The 17,271-nt window shown below is 47.8% G+C and overlaps 1 protein-coding gene across 2 annotated transcripts; it reads right to left on the bottom strand.

Annotated features, from left to right (window-relative positions):
- Positions 1–6,340: 6,340 nt before the first annotated feature.
- RGR (retinal G protein coupled receptor) lies at positions 6,341–16,269 on the bottom strand. Of its 2 annotated transcripts, XM_090279498.1 has the most exons (7): positions 16,168–16,269; positions 14,085–14,241; positions 13,252–13,373; positions 10,230–10,383; positions 8,864–8,981; positions 6,974–7,087; positions 6,341–6,539 (listed from the first exon to the last, which is right to left on the bottom strand). In XM_090279498.1, exons 1-7 carry the CDS (start codon positions 16,244–16,246, stop codon positions 6,408–6,410), a joined length of 876 nt encoding a protein of 291 aa, XP_090135624.1. In that variant the 5' UTR covers positions 16,247–16,269; the 3' UTR covers positions 6,341–6,407. The 2 variants fall into 2 exon arrangements, with proteins under 2 accessions (XP_090135624.1, XP_090135625.1); XM_090279499.1 differs by lacking the exon at positions 6,974–7,087.
- Positions 16,270–17,271: the final 1,002 nt, after the last annotated feature.

Here is a 17,271-nt window from a genome sequence, read left to right as displayed (position 1 = left end):
ATCACCAGGCCCCAGGTGATTCAATGGTGCAGACAAGTTTGAGAATTATGTCTTTGAGGATGCTGTAGAGAATTAAATGAGTTAGTCCTTGATGAAAGGAATCTTATATTATTGAACACCCACTACATGCCATGTGCTTTAAAATATGCCATCCCAGTGAGTTCATTTTGGTGAGACTGGAACAAATTCAGAAAGAGGAAACTTGTTCAAACTTGCCCTCACACTTGATAAAAGGCAGATCCTGGATTCATGCCCAGGTCTTTCCAGTACTCAATACTAAGTGCTTTCCATGCTGCCATGCTGTCTGTCTCTCGCCTAGAAGAGCGAAGGATGTTCATGTGCTTTGACAGCTGCAGAGGGAAGGGCAGCTGGGCTGAGGATGCCTTGCAGGGAGACAATGGAGGCCATTATAAGAGCAGCTGGGTGGATGGAGGGAAGAACAGATGGGTGGTGTCAGGGCCAGGAACAGCTTCAGAGGACAGTAGCAAGTTACCTTAACCAGGAGGAGAGGGAAGATTGAGAGATTATAATTTTGGCCTTCACCCAGGGCTTTTCCATATTCATTATCTAATAAATGTTGCCATCACCAATTGCCATTTATGGCACATCTGCTGAGGCTTGGGCTGCTTTGTCAGGTACAGTACTTGGAAAGCCCTCCTGTTCTGCACCCTTAGTTCAGTGTGCTTCCACGTGTAATATTAGCAAAAGGTGCTATCACCCTCACTTTCCAGATTAATGATCCAAGTCAGAAAAATCTAGGGATTGCCCCAATTTCTCACGATTAGAGGCAAATCCCAGATCCACACCTTCTAACCAAAACCTATGTGCAGGAAGCCTTTAGAAGTTTACATCTACTAGACTTTCAGTAACTATTCTATAGGCAGAGAAAAGGGGAACTCTATGGACTGTCTGGGAGTTCTTCTGGCCAGTGGGCAAGCAGTCCTGCTCCCTTCAAGAAGAGATGTAGAATCACATCATTTGAGGTAGAAAACAGCTAGACATCAAGCTGCTGTATCAAGAGCAGGAAAGAGAGCTTGTCTGACATTATGTCGGAATCAAAAATTCACCCACGTAGCGTTGCCCGGGAACTTCCCTGCTCTTCAGAAGGGCACCTCCAGGTCTGAAGGCCCAGGCTGAAATTATTTGAGATAACACTGCCACCTTGTGGTAGAAGCTAAGCAGTCTGCCACCCTAACCTGCCAGGTAAACATTTATGCAAAATTGATATTTGCTTTTCCCTCCTCATTTTTTCTTCAGTTAGCTTATATAACGGGACACATAATGATGATATTTACTGATACAGGGAACATAAGATGGCAGACAGTTTGGCAGGAGGTAGCATGAGCCTGTGCTTGAGCAAATTGAACTAGGAGTGTCTCTGACAGGAAAACAGCGGGAATCCTATCAATTTTGTGGAAAAGACAAAGATATAAATAAATTAGGCATTCTATCTTGATGTTGAGTTGATTTATCTATGTGGAAAAGTTGCAAAATATCCTTACTTTTAAGAGAATATGGATATAGTTTAAGCTATAATTAATTTGTATTTCCTTTTCTGCTAATCAGTCAGGCACGCAGCCACTTCCTTCCCCAGAAAAATTGTCCCAATGGGGATCTTGGGGAGGAGAGCAGGGATTATCTATTTATTTACCTCAGAAACAACCTGCTCTTTTATTTGTGATTTTAATTCAAGTCCATTTGTCAACAGGCAGAGTCATCTTTCCCAGCAAGAAGATGGGGTGAAATGGGGGTATTATTCTATTGTACTTATATTTTTTTGCTAGAGATCTAAATAAACTGTGAAATCAATGGATTCAAGAATGAGAGGCAATCTTAGAAAACAAATGTGCCTTTTAAATTGCGTTTCATACAAACTCTGGGTTCTACAGAAGTGGCGCTGACTACTCTGGGGCGGGGGGGGCAGTGGCGCCAGCTGGGCTCTCCACCCTCTCCACTGTCATCTGTTTTAAGCAGTGAACTTTGTTGTAGCATTGTACTAGTCTGCTAGGGCTGTTATAACAACAGGTCCACAGACTGGGTCCTTAAACAACAGAAATGAATTGCCTGATAGTTCTGAGATCAAAGTCCAAGATCAAGGTACCAGCAGGGCTGATGTCTAGTGAGAGTTCTCCCATTGGCTTGCAGATGGCTGCCTTCTCACTGTGTCCTTATATGGCTTTTCCTTAGTGCGTGTGAATGGAGAACTCTGTAGTATCTCTTCTCATAGGGACACTAATCATATCAGACCAGGGATCCACCCTTATGACCTTACTTAATCTTAATCATTTCTGTAAAGACCTTTCACTAAATGTAGTCACATTGGACATTAGGGCTTCAACACTTCAACATACAAATTTTCGGAGGAATCAAACATCAAATCCATTATAAACATCTTGTTTTAAAATAGTTAGACTTTGCCCTGGCTGGTGTGCCTCAGTGGATTGAGCACTAGCCTGTGAACTGGAAGGATGCAGGTTTGATTCCCGGTCAGGGCACATACCTGGATAATGGGGCCAGGTTCCCAGTTGGGGATGTGTGAGAGGCAACTGATTGATGTTTCTCTCGCACACGTTTCTCTCCCTCTCTTTCTCCTTTCCATCCCCATCCCCTCACTCTATGAATAAATAAGATCTTTCTTTAAAAAGTTAGACTTTTGATGGCCCTATCAGAGCCCACTCAGACTGAGGAGAGGGAAAGGATGGACCACAGAGCTTGTGACTCACTGCAGGCCCCGAGGGAGGGAATAGCAGGACTGGAGCCTGCTCAGGACACCCAAGTGCATGCAAGGGGCCCACTTCTGTTAGTGTGAAAAATAATGATGGCATTTAGGTTGTTAAGTCAAACCACAGAAACTTAAAAAACATCCAGAATGGGGCTGTGCATTGAAAGTCAGTGGGGAGCCCTGGCTGGTGTGGCTGAGTGCATTGAGTGCTGGCCTGCAAACCAAAGAGTTGCCAGTTCGATTCCTAGTCAGGGCACACACCTGTGTTGCCGGCTAGGCCCCCAGTTGGGGACATGCAAAAGGCAACCAATCGATGATTCTCTCCCTCTCGTTCTCTTTTCCTTCTCCTCTCTCTGAAAATAAATTTTGAAAAACATCCCACCCCCACTCAGTGGGGGACAATTTTGTTTGAACACACAATTAAACCAAATGCATAGTGACGCTTAGAGGGCATGTGTAATTTGTCTAGAATGAGGGGAAAGAGTTTAGTCTTGACGTAAAGACTTGTAGAGATTCTGAAGGAAATTTTCGAGCAATCTTGATCACCCTTACTACCAATACTATGGCTAATGGCATTCACTTGGACATAGCTCTACCTTAATTTCTACTTTTGACTTTGGAGCCATGTTAGCACCAATTTTTTTAGTTACAGATGCCATGAAGAGGTAGAGTCCATAACTCCTTTTGAGAAAACTATAAAAGTTATCAGCCCTGTGTCATCCCTTCAACACAGTGCTTGACACAGCAGCTGTTCATTAAATGAACATTGAGTGAGCAGATGAGCAAGACCAAAGGACACAGACAGGGGTTAAGGGTCAAATGGATGCTCACCTACAAATGAGGGAGTGATTGCTTAATTGTTTTCTGGCACCTGGCTCTGGTTGTTCACCTGCCTTATGACGGCTTATCCCAAATCCATCTTGGATTCTTTGGTGGCACAGTATGGGCTGAGGTCAATGCACCTGGAGTGCTGGTGAGGCCTGAAGCAAAGGAAGGGCTGGTTTACTGGCCCCAGTGAAGATGCCCTGAGCTCTCAGGTCTGTGGACCAGGCTCTGGAGTCTCTGTTGCTTTCACCCTTCTTTCCTGGTGCTTTGGAGTTCTGGTTTCCCTGCCCACCATTGGCCTCTGTTCTCCTGACTTTCAGAGAGCTTGGGGTGAGCATGGTGGCCCCAGTGATAGATGGTGTGGGGAGGGGGACCATTGCCCATTGTATCTGTGTATGTGGGGGTGGCAGGGCGCTATCCCAACTATGTGGCATTAAGGGCCACAGGAGTGAATGGAGGAAAGAGACCTGGGGCACCCAAGAAACAGAAGCCTGAGGGTGGGCAGGAGAGTGAGGGAAGTGGAGAGGGAGTGCCACTATAATCAGACCAACAGACAGGGCCAGGAAACGAAAGCTCCAGGGAGACAGAAGTAACTCCTCTCTTCACATACAAGTATGTTTTTCTGACTGAGAAGTGATACATGTTCATTGTAGACAGTTTGAGGGCTGTGATCTGGCCTACGGGCCACACAGAGCAAAGAGAGCCTTGGGGTCTGTACTCTACCTTGTGACAGGGGCTAGCCGAGACCCAGGGACTGGTGGCTCCAATTCCTTTCCCAGCCCAGTGACTGTGGCGAGGGCTTGCAGAGATGTGGACCTCAGGTGAGACTCAGCCACCTCCCTTGTCCTTGTTGCTGAGCTGCTCCATGGAAGGGTGAGGCAGGGGTGCGCAGGGCTGGTGGCTGGAGGGCAGAGGAGAGGCTCTGCACACAGTGTCCACAGGCGACTTGAGATCCTGAAAGTACTTTGGAAAACAACCAATGGTAATGAGGCTCCCTAAACCAACTTTGTGAATGAGAGGCAAGGGTGTGGGTAGACTTGGAATTTCTTAAGTAAATGGGACCAAAGAGCACCATGTCAGCCCTTCTCATCTCTTGCTGATCCAGTCCAGCATGAAGATGCCCTGAGCCCACCATTCCCAGCTATACACAGACTTGGGCTTGGGCTAAAGGTGTCCTTGACTACCCCCAGCCAACCTGCCTCCCTCCTCATCCCTCTTTTGAGCACAGGTGGGAGTGTGATCTGTTTGGGTACACTGGCCATTCTTGCTGGATGTCATCAGCCTCTCTTCTTCCACCCTTTCTGTGAACCTGGGTTCATCTCCCTTCTCTTCAGACTGTATTTCCTTGTCCCACCTTAGTGAGTTATGTCAAATGGTAGAGTGAAGGTCAGCTTCCCAATAGAGACAATTTAAGCATCCATGGGCTGTGGGGGTAGGGTTAACATCTCTGAGCCCTGAATCCCACCACCTTCCTAGCCACCCAAATAGCCTGTGTGTGAGCACAGCTCAGGCCTGGAATTTTCCCTGCTGGCCCCCCTTCAGGGCTGAGACAAAAACCCTGTGTGAGTGCTGGAGTGAAGCTGAGTGGCATCTGTCTCCATAGCACCTGGCATAGAGCATGGTCTAGAAAAGAGTGCTGTGGGAAGGCTACCTCCTCTCACCTCACCTGGTTTTGCAAAATGACTGGACTGGCCTCGGCTTTGTGTGGACTTCTCGTGAGTTATGTTTATGTGACCAGATTTTCTTCATCTGCAAAACTGAGAGTCAGGTCCTGGTACCCAGGGATCCTAGGTGCTGTTCTCATGACCATCCCACCCCCCAGACCTGGGGGCTTGTCTCTTCCCTCTTCAACTCTATCCTTCCTTCCTCCACAGTGCCTGGGGCAGCTGCCCTTCCATCATCAGACCTTCTGTAGAACCCGTGATCACCCTGCCAACCATCTCCATCTTCCTCTGGGGCAATGGATCCTACCCAGGTCTGTGCACCTTGTCCCTGAAGTACTGACTCTAGGAGGTACAGTTGTACTTCAGGGATGGGGACTCTAGTGTCACAAACCCAGATGACTGTGGGCTCTGCAGGGAATGTACAAGCTGCAGCACTTGGAGAGGATATGCCCTGGGCAAAGCGCAGAGATGCCCTGAGTCCTGAAAATCTCCTCTTCAGATATCCGGAGTTTTAAATAAATTGCTTTTTAATGTTGGCAATTAAGCAACATGCAGCTTAGCTGTCTTTGACTGGTGAGTGCTGGTGATTAACTCTGAGTGAGCACTTAACATGCCAGGTAATATTCTGGTCCTTTCTGCATGGTCAAGTCCCCATTACTGTCCTCACATCTCACAGGCTGTGAAATAAATGTACAGGCAAAGTAAATCACGTACACCGGATCACAGTTTAATAAGCAGCGTCTGAATGCTGGCAGCCTGGGCTGAGCTCCCACAGGTAACCGGGGGGCTTTTATTCTTTTCAATGCAAAACCTCAAGTCCTAACATTTCTGTTCTAATGAGCAGCTTCCATGAGCATGGTGCATACACATTCTCTTGTTCAAACCTCACAGCAAATTCCTGGGGAGTTTATATTAATATCTTTATGTTAGGGTCAGGAACAATGACTTTCCCAAGGTCTTTAGCCTCTGTGTGGAGGGCTGTGACTAACATTCAGGTCTCTCTGGCCCCCAAGCTCAGTGCCTTTCATGTGTCCAGCCTAGGTTCAGGCTCAATGGGGCCAATAGGGATGGAGGATGTATGTCTGGAGCTTGGCTTCTGAGGCTGCTGGGTAGGACTCCCTGGGCAACCTCCTGGCATGGGGCTCAGTCCAGAGTGGCAGGGGTGAGCCTGCATCTGAGCAGCCCCAAGGAAAGGCTCACTGTGCTCGGTCCCACTCCCTTCTCTGCGGTGAGAGGCACTGCCAGATTCCTCTGTGGACCATGTCACTGCCCAGGGCATAGTTCACAGCGTTGATTGTGGGCACCATTTTGGCAATGAGAGCGGGTACCTGTTGCAAAAATATCCAGAAAACAAGTTTCAAAGAGAGGAGCCTCTGCTCCTCTCTCTGGTCCCACCTGGTGACTCCAGCTCCCCAGTCCACCCCTGAAGCTACCAATCATTTTTCCTGCTGCCTCCACATCTTTCCTGGCTAGCTGGCAGATGATGTATGAGAACACATGCCTCCCTGGGCAGTCTCAGCCCCTGGTCCCAGAACACATGTTCACCATCTGGCTGGCTGTCCCTGTCATCTCACAGAAGGCTGAGGCAATGTCAAGCAGCAGCCTCATGTGGTCTGAGTGACAAGCAAATTCCCAGTGAATTATGAGTATTCAAAGGAAGAGAGAAAGACAGACTATTATGGAGGCAGTAAAGCACAAAAGAGAGATGGGGTGGAACAGAGACATAAAGGTAGAGAGAGTTCTATCTCTGAATAGTCTGTACCATCTGCAGTTTGGGGGAGATGAGGGTCACATCTGTGATGGCTGCATACAGATACAGGAGGGCATAGGGGCCCCAGCCAAGCAGCAGTGTCCTGGTTGGCAGAGTGGTGTTCACCTGGGGAGAAATTGTCATGGGAAAGAGGCACTGACCTGCTCCAATGGTTGGCAGTCCCAAGCAGCCCAGGGACTGTGTAAAGGTTCAGCCAGGCTAGGCAATGTGACCAGGCTGTGGGAAGGTGCTAAGCCTGAGGAAGAATTTGGGACCAGAGGGACATCTTTGTCACTTGATATGCATAACCCTAAGCCTGTCCTTTAAGCTTACTTGACCTCAGTTACCTTGTCTATAAAATGGCCAGATACTACCTGACTGGCCTGGAGGCAGGGACTGGGGGCAGATAATGAGTTTCTGTCCTGGTCGAACCCTGGGTTCTGTGAGTGTGGCTGTGCGCATGAGAGTCCTCAGGCTGAGCTGCCCTCATACCTCAGTCCCCGAACCAACTCGCCATCAACAACTGCAGTCACCAGGCTGATCAACCTGTCCTGGGTTCAAAAGGGCTGCTTACCACTGAGCGGGATACAACCAGGGAGCAGGCAATGTGGTACTACCTGGGACCACAGGGAGGCGCTCAACTTTTAATCTGATTTTAGGGTGAAAGTTGCCAGGTTCTGCTTCTCACATACACTCAGATGATAAATTCTGACACTAAAAATTGATGTCTATTTTGTCGTGACTATGTCTTCCTTTAACAATGAAGGTGATTTAAGCTCACAGTTGAGGTCTCTGGGCCAGTGCGTCGTAACTTCTGCTGATGCTATCAGAACTGATGTTTTAAAGTCAACCCAGAAAAATGAGAAATTTTGTGTGGCAGCCTTGTCTTCTGGCTGGTTGAACCTCCAATAAATGTGGCGATTTTGAGTACCCAGACAAGGCCTGGGGGCAGTGATGAGGAGGTAAGCACCAAGCCGGGAGCCTGGGATGTGATTCTGGTCCCAGCGTAGCCCTCATCCTCCTCCTGAGACCCCAGGGAAGCCCTGTTTCCAGGTAAAATAGACTTGGACAGTCCTAAAAAATAATGTGACAGATTAAATGTCTCAACAATGAGAATATTTCTTTTATGGTGTTGTTCCAGACCTAGGTTTGATATAACTCTGCTGTTCCTAGTTATGGCTTTTGATGAATTGCTTAGCTAACCTCTTTCATGCTCAATTTTCTAGTTTGTGATATAAGGATAATAAAACCTTCCTTCCTCTGAGAGTGGTTGCAAAAAGGAAAGGACATAATTCACATTAAGTACTATTAGTATCTGTTTTTTTGTGTTTTTTTTTTAATCTTTGGTGCTTATTATTACTCATCTGCTAGAGATTAACCAGGTGACCAAGTTTTTAAAAACTGTGGCAAGGGAATATTAATGTAGAAATTCAGAAAGTCCAGAGGGGCTTATTTAGAAGTATTACATTTTTTGGCCAAATGTGCTTGCAGGTGTGATTTTATTTTGTGGGTAACAGCCTGTGCCTGTGATTAAATTAAATGCCTCAAAGCAATTCAAAACAGCATTTAAAAAGTATGTAATTTTGTGCCAAACCTCACATCTTTGGGAAGAGAGAAATGTCACAGTATGGAGGGTATCTGGCAGGACACCCTGGTTCTCAGGGTTATGGTGTCTGTCCAGTGAGTCTGAGCAGTCCTGATCCTTCCTCCAGGTCTTAGGAATCCCCAGCAACCAAAAGGAGGGTGCACTCTTGCCCTGACACCCCAGCTCCATGAAAGCTGGATCTTCTTCAATTGTTGAAAACACAGAGAACCCCCAATTGCTGTCTGTCATATCATTCATGTTCCCTGGTGTCCTGAGTAGGACAGAGCAATTTCTTCTGCTCTAGGGAGAAGCCTTACCTGGGGATGTCCAGCCTTCCCAAGTTTCTGCTCCATGAGTTGATAGGATATGACTGTGATGAAGAGGGGCAGGATGAAGTTGAAAAAGGCCATGGTGAAGAGGAAGCTTGTGAAGTTTCTGCAGGCAGAGGGGGTAGAGGAATAAGAGAGGAGTAAGGTTCATCTCTCATGGATAATCATTACACTTGAAGGACCCTAAGACCCTCCCATCAGATAGGTAATCAGAATGTGGGCACTCCTGGGTCCCAGCTGAACTCCTCTCAGAGCCAGGGAACCACTAAGTCCTCCTAGAACTTACCTTAAGGAGCCAGGCAGCTGAGGTGAGGGAGGGTCCTCCTTCAACTCACTGTTGAGAAGTTCAAGTGCTTAACTCTGTATGTGCCTCAAGCCTAGGGAATGGGACACTTTCCTTTGGGGAATATGTTTATGAGATGGAGATGTCAGTGAATTAAGAGGAAGGAGCATTCAAGGAGTGCTCCTGGCACAGGGATCTGAAAGAGGCCTGAGGATGGTGAAGAGACTGGGTAGTGTGGCACTGAAAAAATTGTTATGGTCATTGGAGGTGGAGTGGCTCACCCTTCATTAAAGGGATACCATGTCATATTGGTGCTGTCCACTAAGGACAGGTGGAAAGGAAGGGATGTCAGAAGGACTGGATGCAAGCTGGGAAAATATCTGCAATGAGTGCCCTGGTGGGATGCTTGCACCACACCAGGGTTCCCAAGGGTTTCACCTGGGAATATGCTTTCATCAGGGGCAGATGCTTCATGAGTAAATATATAAAGCAGATGAATGCAACATGGTTTTAGTGGAAGTAAGAGGGGAGCTGGAGCCCACGTGATCCTTCCCTAACAGGTCTCCCTAAGTCCTGGTCTCCCATGGGTGGGGCAGTATTAGACTCGTGCTCCATGATGATGCAGTCATTATACATTCACTACTGTGTCTCCAGGGCTTGGCCCAGGTACCTGCTCACAGCAGTTGCTCAGGGAATTCAGAGACCTGAATGCTTTGCCAAGGAGGTCCCTCCCAATGCAAAAATATGACTCCCTCTAGAAATTAATAAAGTCAGAGCTCAGACAGCTGGTTGTGATGAAGATGGCAAAGTGGTCATGGGACTGAGTGCTACAAGATGCCCATTCTGGTGTCCATCTCTGTGCCACAATTTACATAACATTTCCATCACTTGGCCAGTGTTCATAATGGGCTTTCCCTAGTACTGCTGTCAACTTGCAAGTGGATATCTTAACTAAGGAGTTGAGATTGTCTGGTAAATCTTGACATTCCCTCATATGGATTTTCAGCTGTGACATTGCTGTCATAAAGGCTCAAAGCCAAGATTTCCATGGAAGGGAGCCTTTCACCTCACCTGTCTCCCCCAGAATAGTCCAGGGTGCAGCATGTTCCCAGAGGCTCATAGTCATAGTGGCCCCAGCCCAGGAGGGGCAGTGTTGCCCAGAAGGCAGAAGACAGCCACACGAAGAGCACCAAGGATATGGCTGTGTCCCATGCCAATTGGCTGCCTGCATGAACAGAGGAGGAGGAGGATGGTTGAGAGGAAGTGATAGCTATCAGAATGAAAAGGAATGAACTTCATGGTCATGCAAAATGGCCCTAAATTCTAGCTCGGATGCTTAATAGCTTAGTGCCTCAAGCAAGTTAAGAGTTTCTCTGAGCCTGGCTTTCTTCTCCACAAAATGGGAATGCTAGTTCCTGCATTAGAGGATTGTTATGAAGAGTAAGAGAGATAATAGATGGGAGGATCTTCTAGTAGACACTCTATATCATCTTCTTTAGAGGACATAGAAAAGACACAGGTGTGCTTCCCAAAGCTAAGTTAGGAAAGAAATATGGACAGTGGTTCAGATGAAGGTCATTGGGGAAGGAAAGTATAGACTTACCATCGTCTCTGCTCTTGCTCAGAAGCAGGCCACCATCTCTGCTTTCAGGGTAGTCTTTGAAAACTCTTGACTTGGGGTTTGGGGCTCCATCTCAGTGCATTTTTTGGTGTGACCAGTCACCCTGACCTGACCTCCCCCATGATCCCTTCACCCATACCCCTTACAGCCTCACCCAGCCCTTCCCATCCAGTGATTCCTCCTGGATCTCACTTCAGAATGCCTTTTGCAGATGCCTTCTCTGTCCGTGGTTTGTGTCGTGTTACTTTGTAGACAAGACTCCAGGAGGTTATCAGCTGGGAGGGGGAATGGGGAGTATGGGGGGGAGGGGAAGGTGCAGGGATTAAGAAGTATAAATTGTAGGTACAGAATAGACAGGGGGGTGTTAAGAACAGTATAGGAAATGGAGAAACCAAAGAACGTATGCACAACCCATGGACATGAACTAAGGGGGATGATTGCTGGAGGGAATGGAGGTACCGGGCAGAGGGCGGCAAAGGGGGAAAAATTGGGACAACTGTTATAGCATAATCATTAAAATAGATTTAAAAAAAAGACTCCAGAATAATGGGCAGGACTGAAGGTAGGGTCTGATCAGTAGAAAAGAGCAGGTCTACAAACCCCCTTACCCTGACACAGCCCCAGATGCAGTTTGCTTGGATGTTCCCCTCTTCTATGGACTGAATGTTTATTTTCCCCTACCCAAAATTCATATATGAAGCCCTAATCACCATGTGATGGTATTTGAGGTTGGAGGACTTTGGGAGGTACTTAGGTCATGAGAGTGGAGCCTCCATGATGGGATTAGTGCCCTTATAAAAAGAGACCTGAGAGAGATGATCTCTTTCCCCTCCAAGTAAGGGCACAGCAAGAAGGAAGCCATCTGCAAACCAGGAAGAGAGCTTTCACCAGAACCCAGCTGTACTGGCACCTTGATCTTGGACTTCCAGCTACCAGAACAGTCAGAGATGAATTTCTGTTGTTTAAGGTACCCAATCTAAGACTCTCCCCATATCAATTACTGTGGGTGCAATAATTAGTATACATCCTGATTCATATGTTGCATTAGCCTTTTTGGCTTTGGAAACAGATGACCAAGGTGGCACACCTAATGGAGTATATAGCTCAGGCCCCTTCTCCTTCCTTCCCTGTTTTGGTACCATTCCATGCCCTCCAGAGCAGAAAGGGCTTTGGTCTAGGGGCCCCTGGGACAGGGATTAACTGCTCTATATTGAGGCAGAGAAGCCTATTACTGTCTGAGAAGCTGTGCATGTGTGTGTGCATGTGTGAGAGCCTGTGTGTGTGTGAGATGGTCTGAGGGAGTTTGGGGAGCAGGGTTGGAATAGTGGTGGGAGAAGAGCTCCAAAGCCAGGTGGGATGGGAGGGGCTAACTTGCCAGAACAAATACAATTTTTTTTGTCCTAGAGAGAGGCATGTAACTTTGCCAAGGGCCAGGGGTTGTGTGTATGTGTGTCTGTGGCAAGGGCAGATCTGTGATTCCAAAGGAGCCATGCACAGGGCTTCAGGCCATGCTGACCTTGAACCCCACAGTAACCTCCATGCCAGGCACATCTACATCTCCACACTTGGAGCCCAGAAGACAAAGGGGGGGACTACCTCTGGAGGCACCAAGGCCATGCTCAGTGCCAGCTTTGCCCCTATCAGTTGTGTGAACCTAGACAAACTATCCTCTCTGAGCCTCTTCTTCCCAGTCTGCAAGCTGCAGGTATGCTGTCGGTGTTACCTGAGCCACAGCTCCCCAAAAATAGGTTAGCATACCTTGGTGGTTATTGGGATTCTAGAGAGTCTGTGGATGAACATGTGTTGTTTTATATTAGTATGCATTAAAATGATAAGAATATTAAAGCTATGATGTCACAGATATTGTTTAGAACAAGAATGAAGCAGCTGTTTAAAATTTTTAAGTGAGTCACTTCTAAGAAAGACATATCAGGTAGATAACAGAGCAGGTTGATATACTGATATGGCCAATTATGAAGATGATATTTGACAATATGGCTTGGAAAATCCTGGTATGGTCAAGGCTCTGTGGAAGTGTGAGGTATGGGGAAACATGTCTAGCCACTGCCCCCCCCACACACAAACACACACACACACACACACACACACACACACACACATCACCTCTCTGCCTCCCAACAGTGCATTTCTTTAAGGACATTTTCTGTATCCATGATCTCATTTGATTTTCATAATAAAGCTGTGAGGCTGGTTACAAAAATCATCTCTCAGAGGAGGATACTAAGGTTCAGAAAGGACCCGTGACTTGCCTGAGGCTGTAGCCTTTCTAGCCCGTGACTCAACATTTTTTGCACTCTCTCAGCCTTCCTCCTTTCCTGAGTGCCTTTACCCCACCCTCATGCACTCTCACCCCCACTCCCAATCCCTTGAACTGGGAAACACTGAGCAGATCTTAACCTTGATCACCCTCACTGCATGGATTTCCCTCCACCCTGGGAGCTCCAAACTTACGGGTACAGTAGTTATGATAGCTCCCCCAGGCGATGGCTGCGCTGTTGCAGATGCTGGCCAACGCGGTTGCAAAGCCCTGGAAGCCGTGAGCCTGGCAACCGTCTGAACCATAGGGCCAGCGCCTGTGGGAGACACAAGGCACAGGGATCCTCCGCTCTGTCCCTGCCCTCCTCCCACACCTGCCCAGTAGTAGCTCGGAGGGCAACTTCCTGAATGTTCACCCAGCTCCTCAGAAAAGGGGCTTTATTATCTTTTTCCTATGAGGTAACTTCAAGTCACTGGTGTGAAGGTGTGGGCCCAGTGCAAACTCTCCAATGTTCAGTCTGCTTAAGAAAATAATCTCAAACACCTTCTGAGGCCATGTTGGAAGACCCTGATTTGCACATAAGGAGGTCTGAGACACTTGTCAAAATCCTGTTTGCTTTCACGAATACTTATTTGGGGCTTCCCAGGTACCAACTGTTGTTTTAAATTATTTACAAATAATAAAAACTCAATACTTTCAGCCACCATATGAGTTAGGTAATAATATCCAATTTAGAGAAGATGCCAAGAAGTAGAAATAACGGCTCCAAGATTCAGATTTAGGCAGCCTGGTCACAGGGTGCAGGCTCTTGATCCCTACAGTCAGTCAAGTCTGTTGGTCAGTTTTAAGCAACTTTGGGGACCCTGGAATTTGGATTTATCCTAGTTCAGCTTGCCCACCCTCCCTGCTAGGGTCAGTTTTCTGTTTTTAGGAAGAATGCTTCTGGTGTGGCTGCTCAGTGCCCAGAGATCAGGCCTTAGGCAGGACCCCAGAGCCAAGGGACTGGGTGGAGGTGGGGAGCTGGTACCGAAGGAGGCTGGATATGGCTGCAACGAGGGCATTCAGGCTGATCCCACTGTCCGCCAGAGCCAAGCTCAGCACCAGCAGGTGACTAGGGGTCCGAAGTTCCGGGTTCTTGCAGAAAGAGAAGATGGTCAGGCTATTGAGGCTGAGACCGGCGAGAGCTGAAAGGAAGGTAGGGACTGGCATAGGGGGCTTGTGAGGCCCACTTGGGGTCAGAACCAGAAACCTGGGGTAGACAGAGCTTGAACAACCTCCTATCCCTAACCCTTCATATTCAGCAAGCTTCTCATCAGCAGCTCATCAAACACCTACGAGGAGGGCTGGCCCTCAGAGACTGAAAGTTGTGAGATGCACACCCTGCTCTCTACTACTTGCAGTCTAATGAGAAGACAGACAAGACAGAAAACCCATAAAGCACAGCACAGGTCATGGTAGAAAAATCGTAATCATGAATGGCCCTATAACACTTATCCCATGCAGCATGATGCTCAGCACTTTGCATAAATTCTCTCATTCAGTCTTCATATGGATGTTGTCTTCCAATTTACAGTTGGGAAACTGAGGCTCAGAGACATTAGCTAACTTTCCCTAAGTACATAGCTCATAAGTGGTGGGACTGGGAGTTAAACTCAAGTCTTCAAATTCCAGAATGCCTTCTCTAAATGCTGTGGAGCAACATCAGGGAGAGCCCCAAGGAGGAGGTGGCTTCGTAAGAGCTGGGAGGTGTCCAGGACAACATGCAGTGAGGTGAGCTTTGAAGGGGGTGGTCTCAGGTAGCAGACAGATGCAACTTTGAATTTCAGCTTGGTCACTCCTTACACTCTCTGAGTCTTGGCTTCTCCCATCTAAATTCAGGAATGGGGAAGCATCCTGTCTTCAAAACTGAGCATTTACTAGGAGGCTCAGGTGCAGAAGGAGCATTCTAGAAGGAGGAACAGCATGTGCAAAGACATACAGTGGGAAAAGTCAAGGCATGTTTGAGGACATAGAGGGATGCTAGATGATAGGGTTCCCAGAAGAGAGGAAAAGAGGCCTGGGCCACCAGGACCGGCCTTGTGCCACCACTCCCTCTCCACTGCCAGTTCTTATGGGGTAAGAAATGTGCAGATTATTTCTCTCGATCTGCTCTGAAGAGGGCTGTATCCCCAACAACTTAGCCTTGGGCTGACCCAACTCCAGGGTCTACAGTCCCAGCTCTGGCCTCAGTGAGGATCTCAGGGATTCTGGGTTGAGGCTGGCACCTGATGGACCCAGGTGACCCCTAGAATGGACATACTTAGGGCTGAAAGAATGGAGATGGTGGCAGCAATAGGGGTGCTGGAAAGGCTGGGAGTGAATGAACTTAAATTCCTGGGCATCTATCTCAGCTAGCACTTTATACCCATGATCCCATCTAACCTTCATCATCACCCGGTTGGAGTATCAGGGCACTGAAGACAAGAAAGCTCGAGTCATACAGGTGGCAGAACTGTCTCTAGAGCCTATCAGGGGCCTGATCTTTTTTTTTTTTTTTTTTTAATTTTCTTATTTGACAAAGCATCCCAAGTATTTTATTTTATTTTTATTTATTTTTAGAGAGAGGGGAAAGGAGAAAGAGGGAGAGAAACATCACTGTGTGGTTGCCTCTCACACCCCCAACTGGGGACCTGACATGCAACCTAGTCATGTGCCCTGACTGGGAATCGAACCAGCGACACTTGGCTCACAGGCTGACACTCAATCCACTGAGCCACAGCAGCCAGGGCCAAGGGCCTGATCTTATACAAGATTTTTAGCAGAATTTCCAGGGAGTGGATTAAACTTTCTCCCTGTGGAAAGGACAATGCAAAGGCCTGAACCCTGGTGTTTGGGAATGCCCTGAGTAGATGTCCCCCTCTCAAAGTCCCTCCCTCCCTGACCCTTGCCTGGCTTTTCTCTTGGTTCCCAGCCTGTAGGTTGCATCTCACAGGTACAGCCATCAAAGCCCCCATGGATCTAGGCACAGAGGAGTCTGGTTTGGAGACCTCTCCTTGCCAGTTTCATTGTTGTGGCCTGAGTTCTGGGAGCCCACTGAGTTCCCACTCCATCCCAGATCCTGCCTGGCTCACCTTCCACCAGCAGCACCATCCCCACAGCCAGCACCTCCAGTTCCCCAAATCCTGTGGGCAGGGACCTGGACTCTGCCATCCTTTCTTTCCTTCCAGCCAGCTCAGCTCTTCTCTGGCTCCCCAGAGCCAGGTCCCTCCCTTTTAAAGGGCCATATCACATGCTGGCACATGCAGGTGATTATGCTGGATCTTGGGCTCCTTCTTGCTGCCCCTCCTCCCAAATCACCCTCTTGGCCCAAGCAGAAGGAACCCATTCACCAGCTGGACAGTGCAACCTTTGTGAAGCCAGAATGGAGCTGTGTCTTATTCATTTCAGCCCCACCAGGAAGGATTAAGGACCCAGAATCAAAATGGTGTGTGGCTGAGAGCCGATTTAGAAGAGTTGCATAACCAAGGGGGGGGGGGTGGGGAGCAAAAGGAGGGATTTGATGCTGCAGCTGTGCCTAAGAACTGATTAAGAGTCAGTTTCTGACATGTTTGTAGGTGCTGACAAACTGAGTGCCTGTGTGCATGTGTGCACACATGTGTGTATGCACATGCATATGTGTCCACATGGCTACATGCATGTCCTCACAAGCAAGGGGGAAAGGAAGATCCCTGGGAAGTCACCTGTTGTAGAAAGAACCTCAGCTGAAACTAGAGACTTGAGTTCTGGTTCTGAATCTGCCATTAACTATGTGCCCTGGGGTGGGATCACTGGAGTCTGTTTCCTCTGCAATGTAAGCATCTTTTTGAATGGTCTGTGTAAGTCTTGGTTAGAAAACTACATTGAGATATAGCCTCTGGAGCTGCACTTCCTGACTCCCATAAAGCACTTCAGCTACACAAGCATCAATGTCTCCCAAGGCACTGGCTTGGGGCAGAGAGGCTGCTGCTCTATTGTAAGTGGTCCACAACCCACTAAGAGCTTTGGCTTCAACCAGTGAGGTTCTGGTACAAGTTACGCACAGGCTCATGGTGAAATTTGCATCAGGAAACACTAATCTAGAGCAATTTAACTCATTTTCAGATAAAGACACCAAAGCCCAGAATGCTATCAGCAATATAGCTAGTGTTTATTGAATGCTCATTAAGGGCCAGGCACTGCACTAACTGACTTTAGGA

This window comes from Furipterus horrens, unplaced genomic scaffold (assembly GCF_987537825.1).
Source record: "Furipterus horrens unplaced genomic scaffold, mFurHor1.1.pri manual_scaffold_5, whole genome shotgun sequence".
NCBI lineage: Eukaryota > Metazoa > Chordata > Mammalia > Chiroptera > Furipteridae > Furipterus > Furipterus horrens.
The sequence above is the reverse complement of the archived record's forward strand: the minus strand, read 5'-3'. Positions and strand labels throughout refer to the sequence as shown.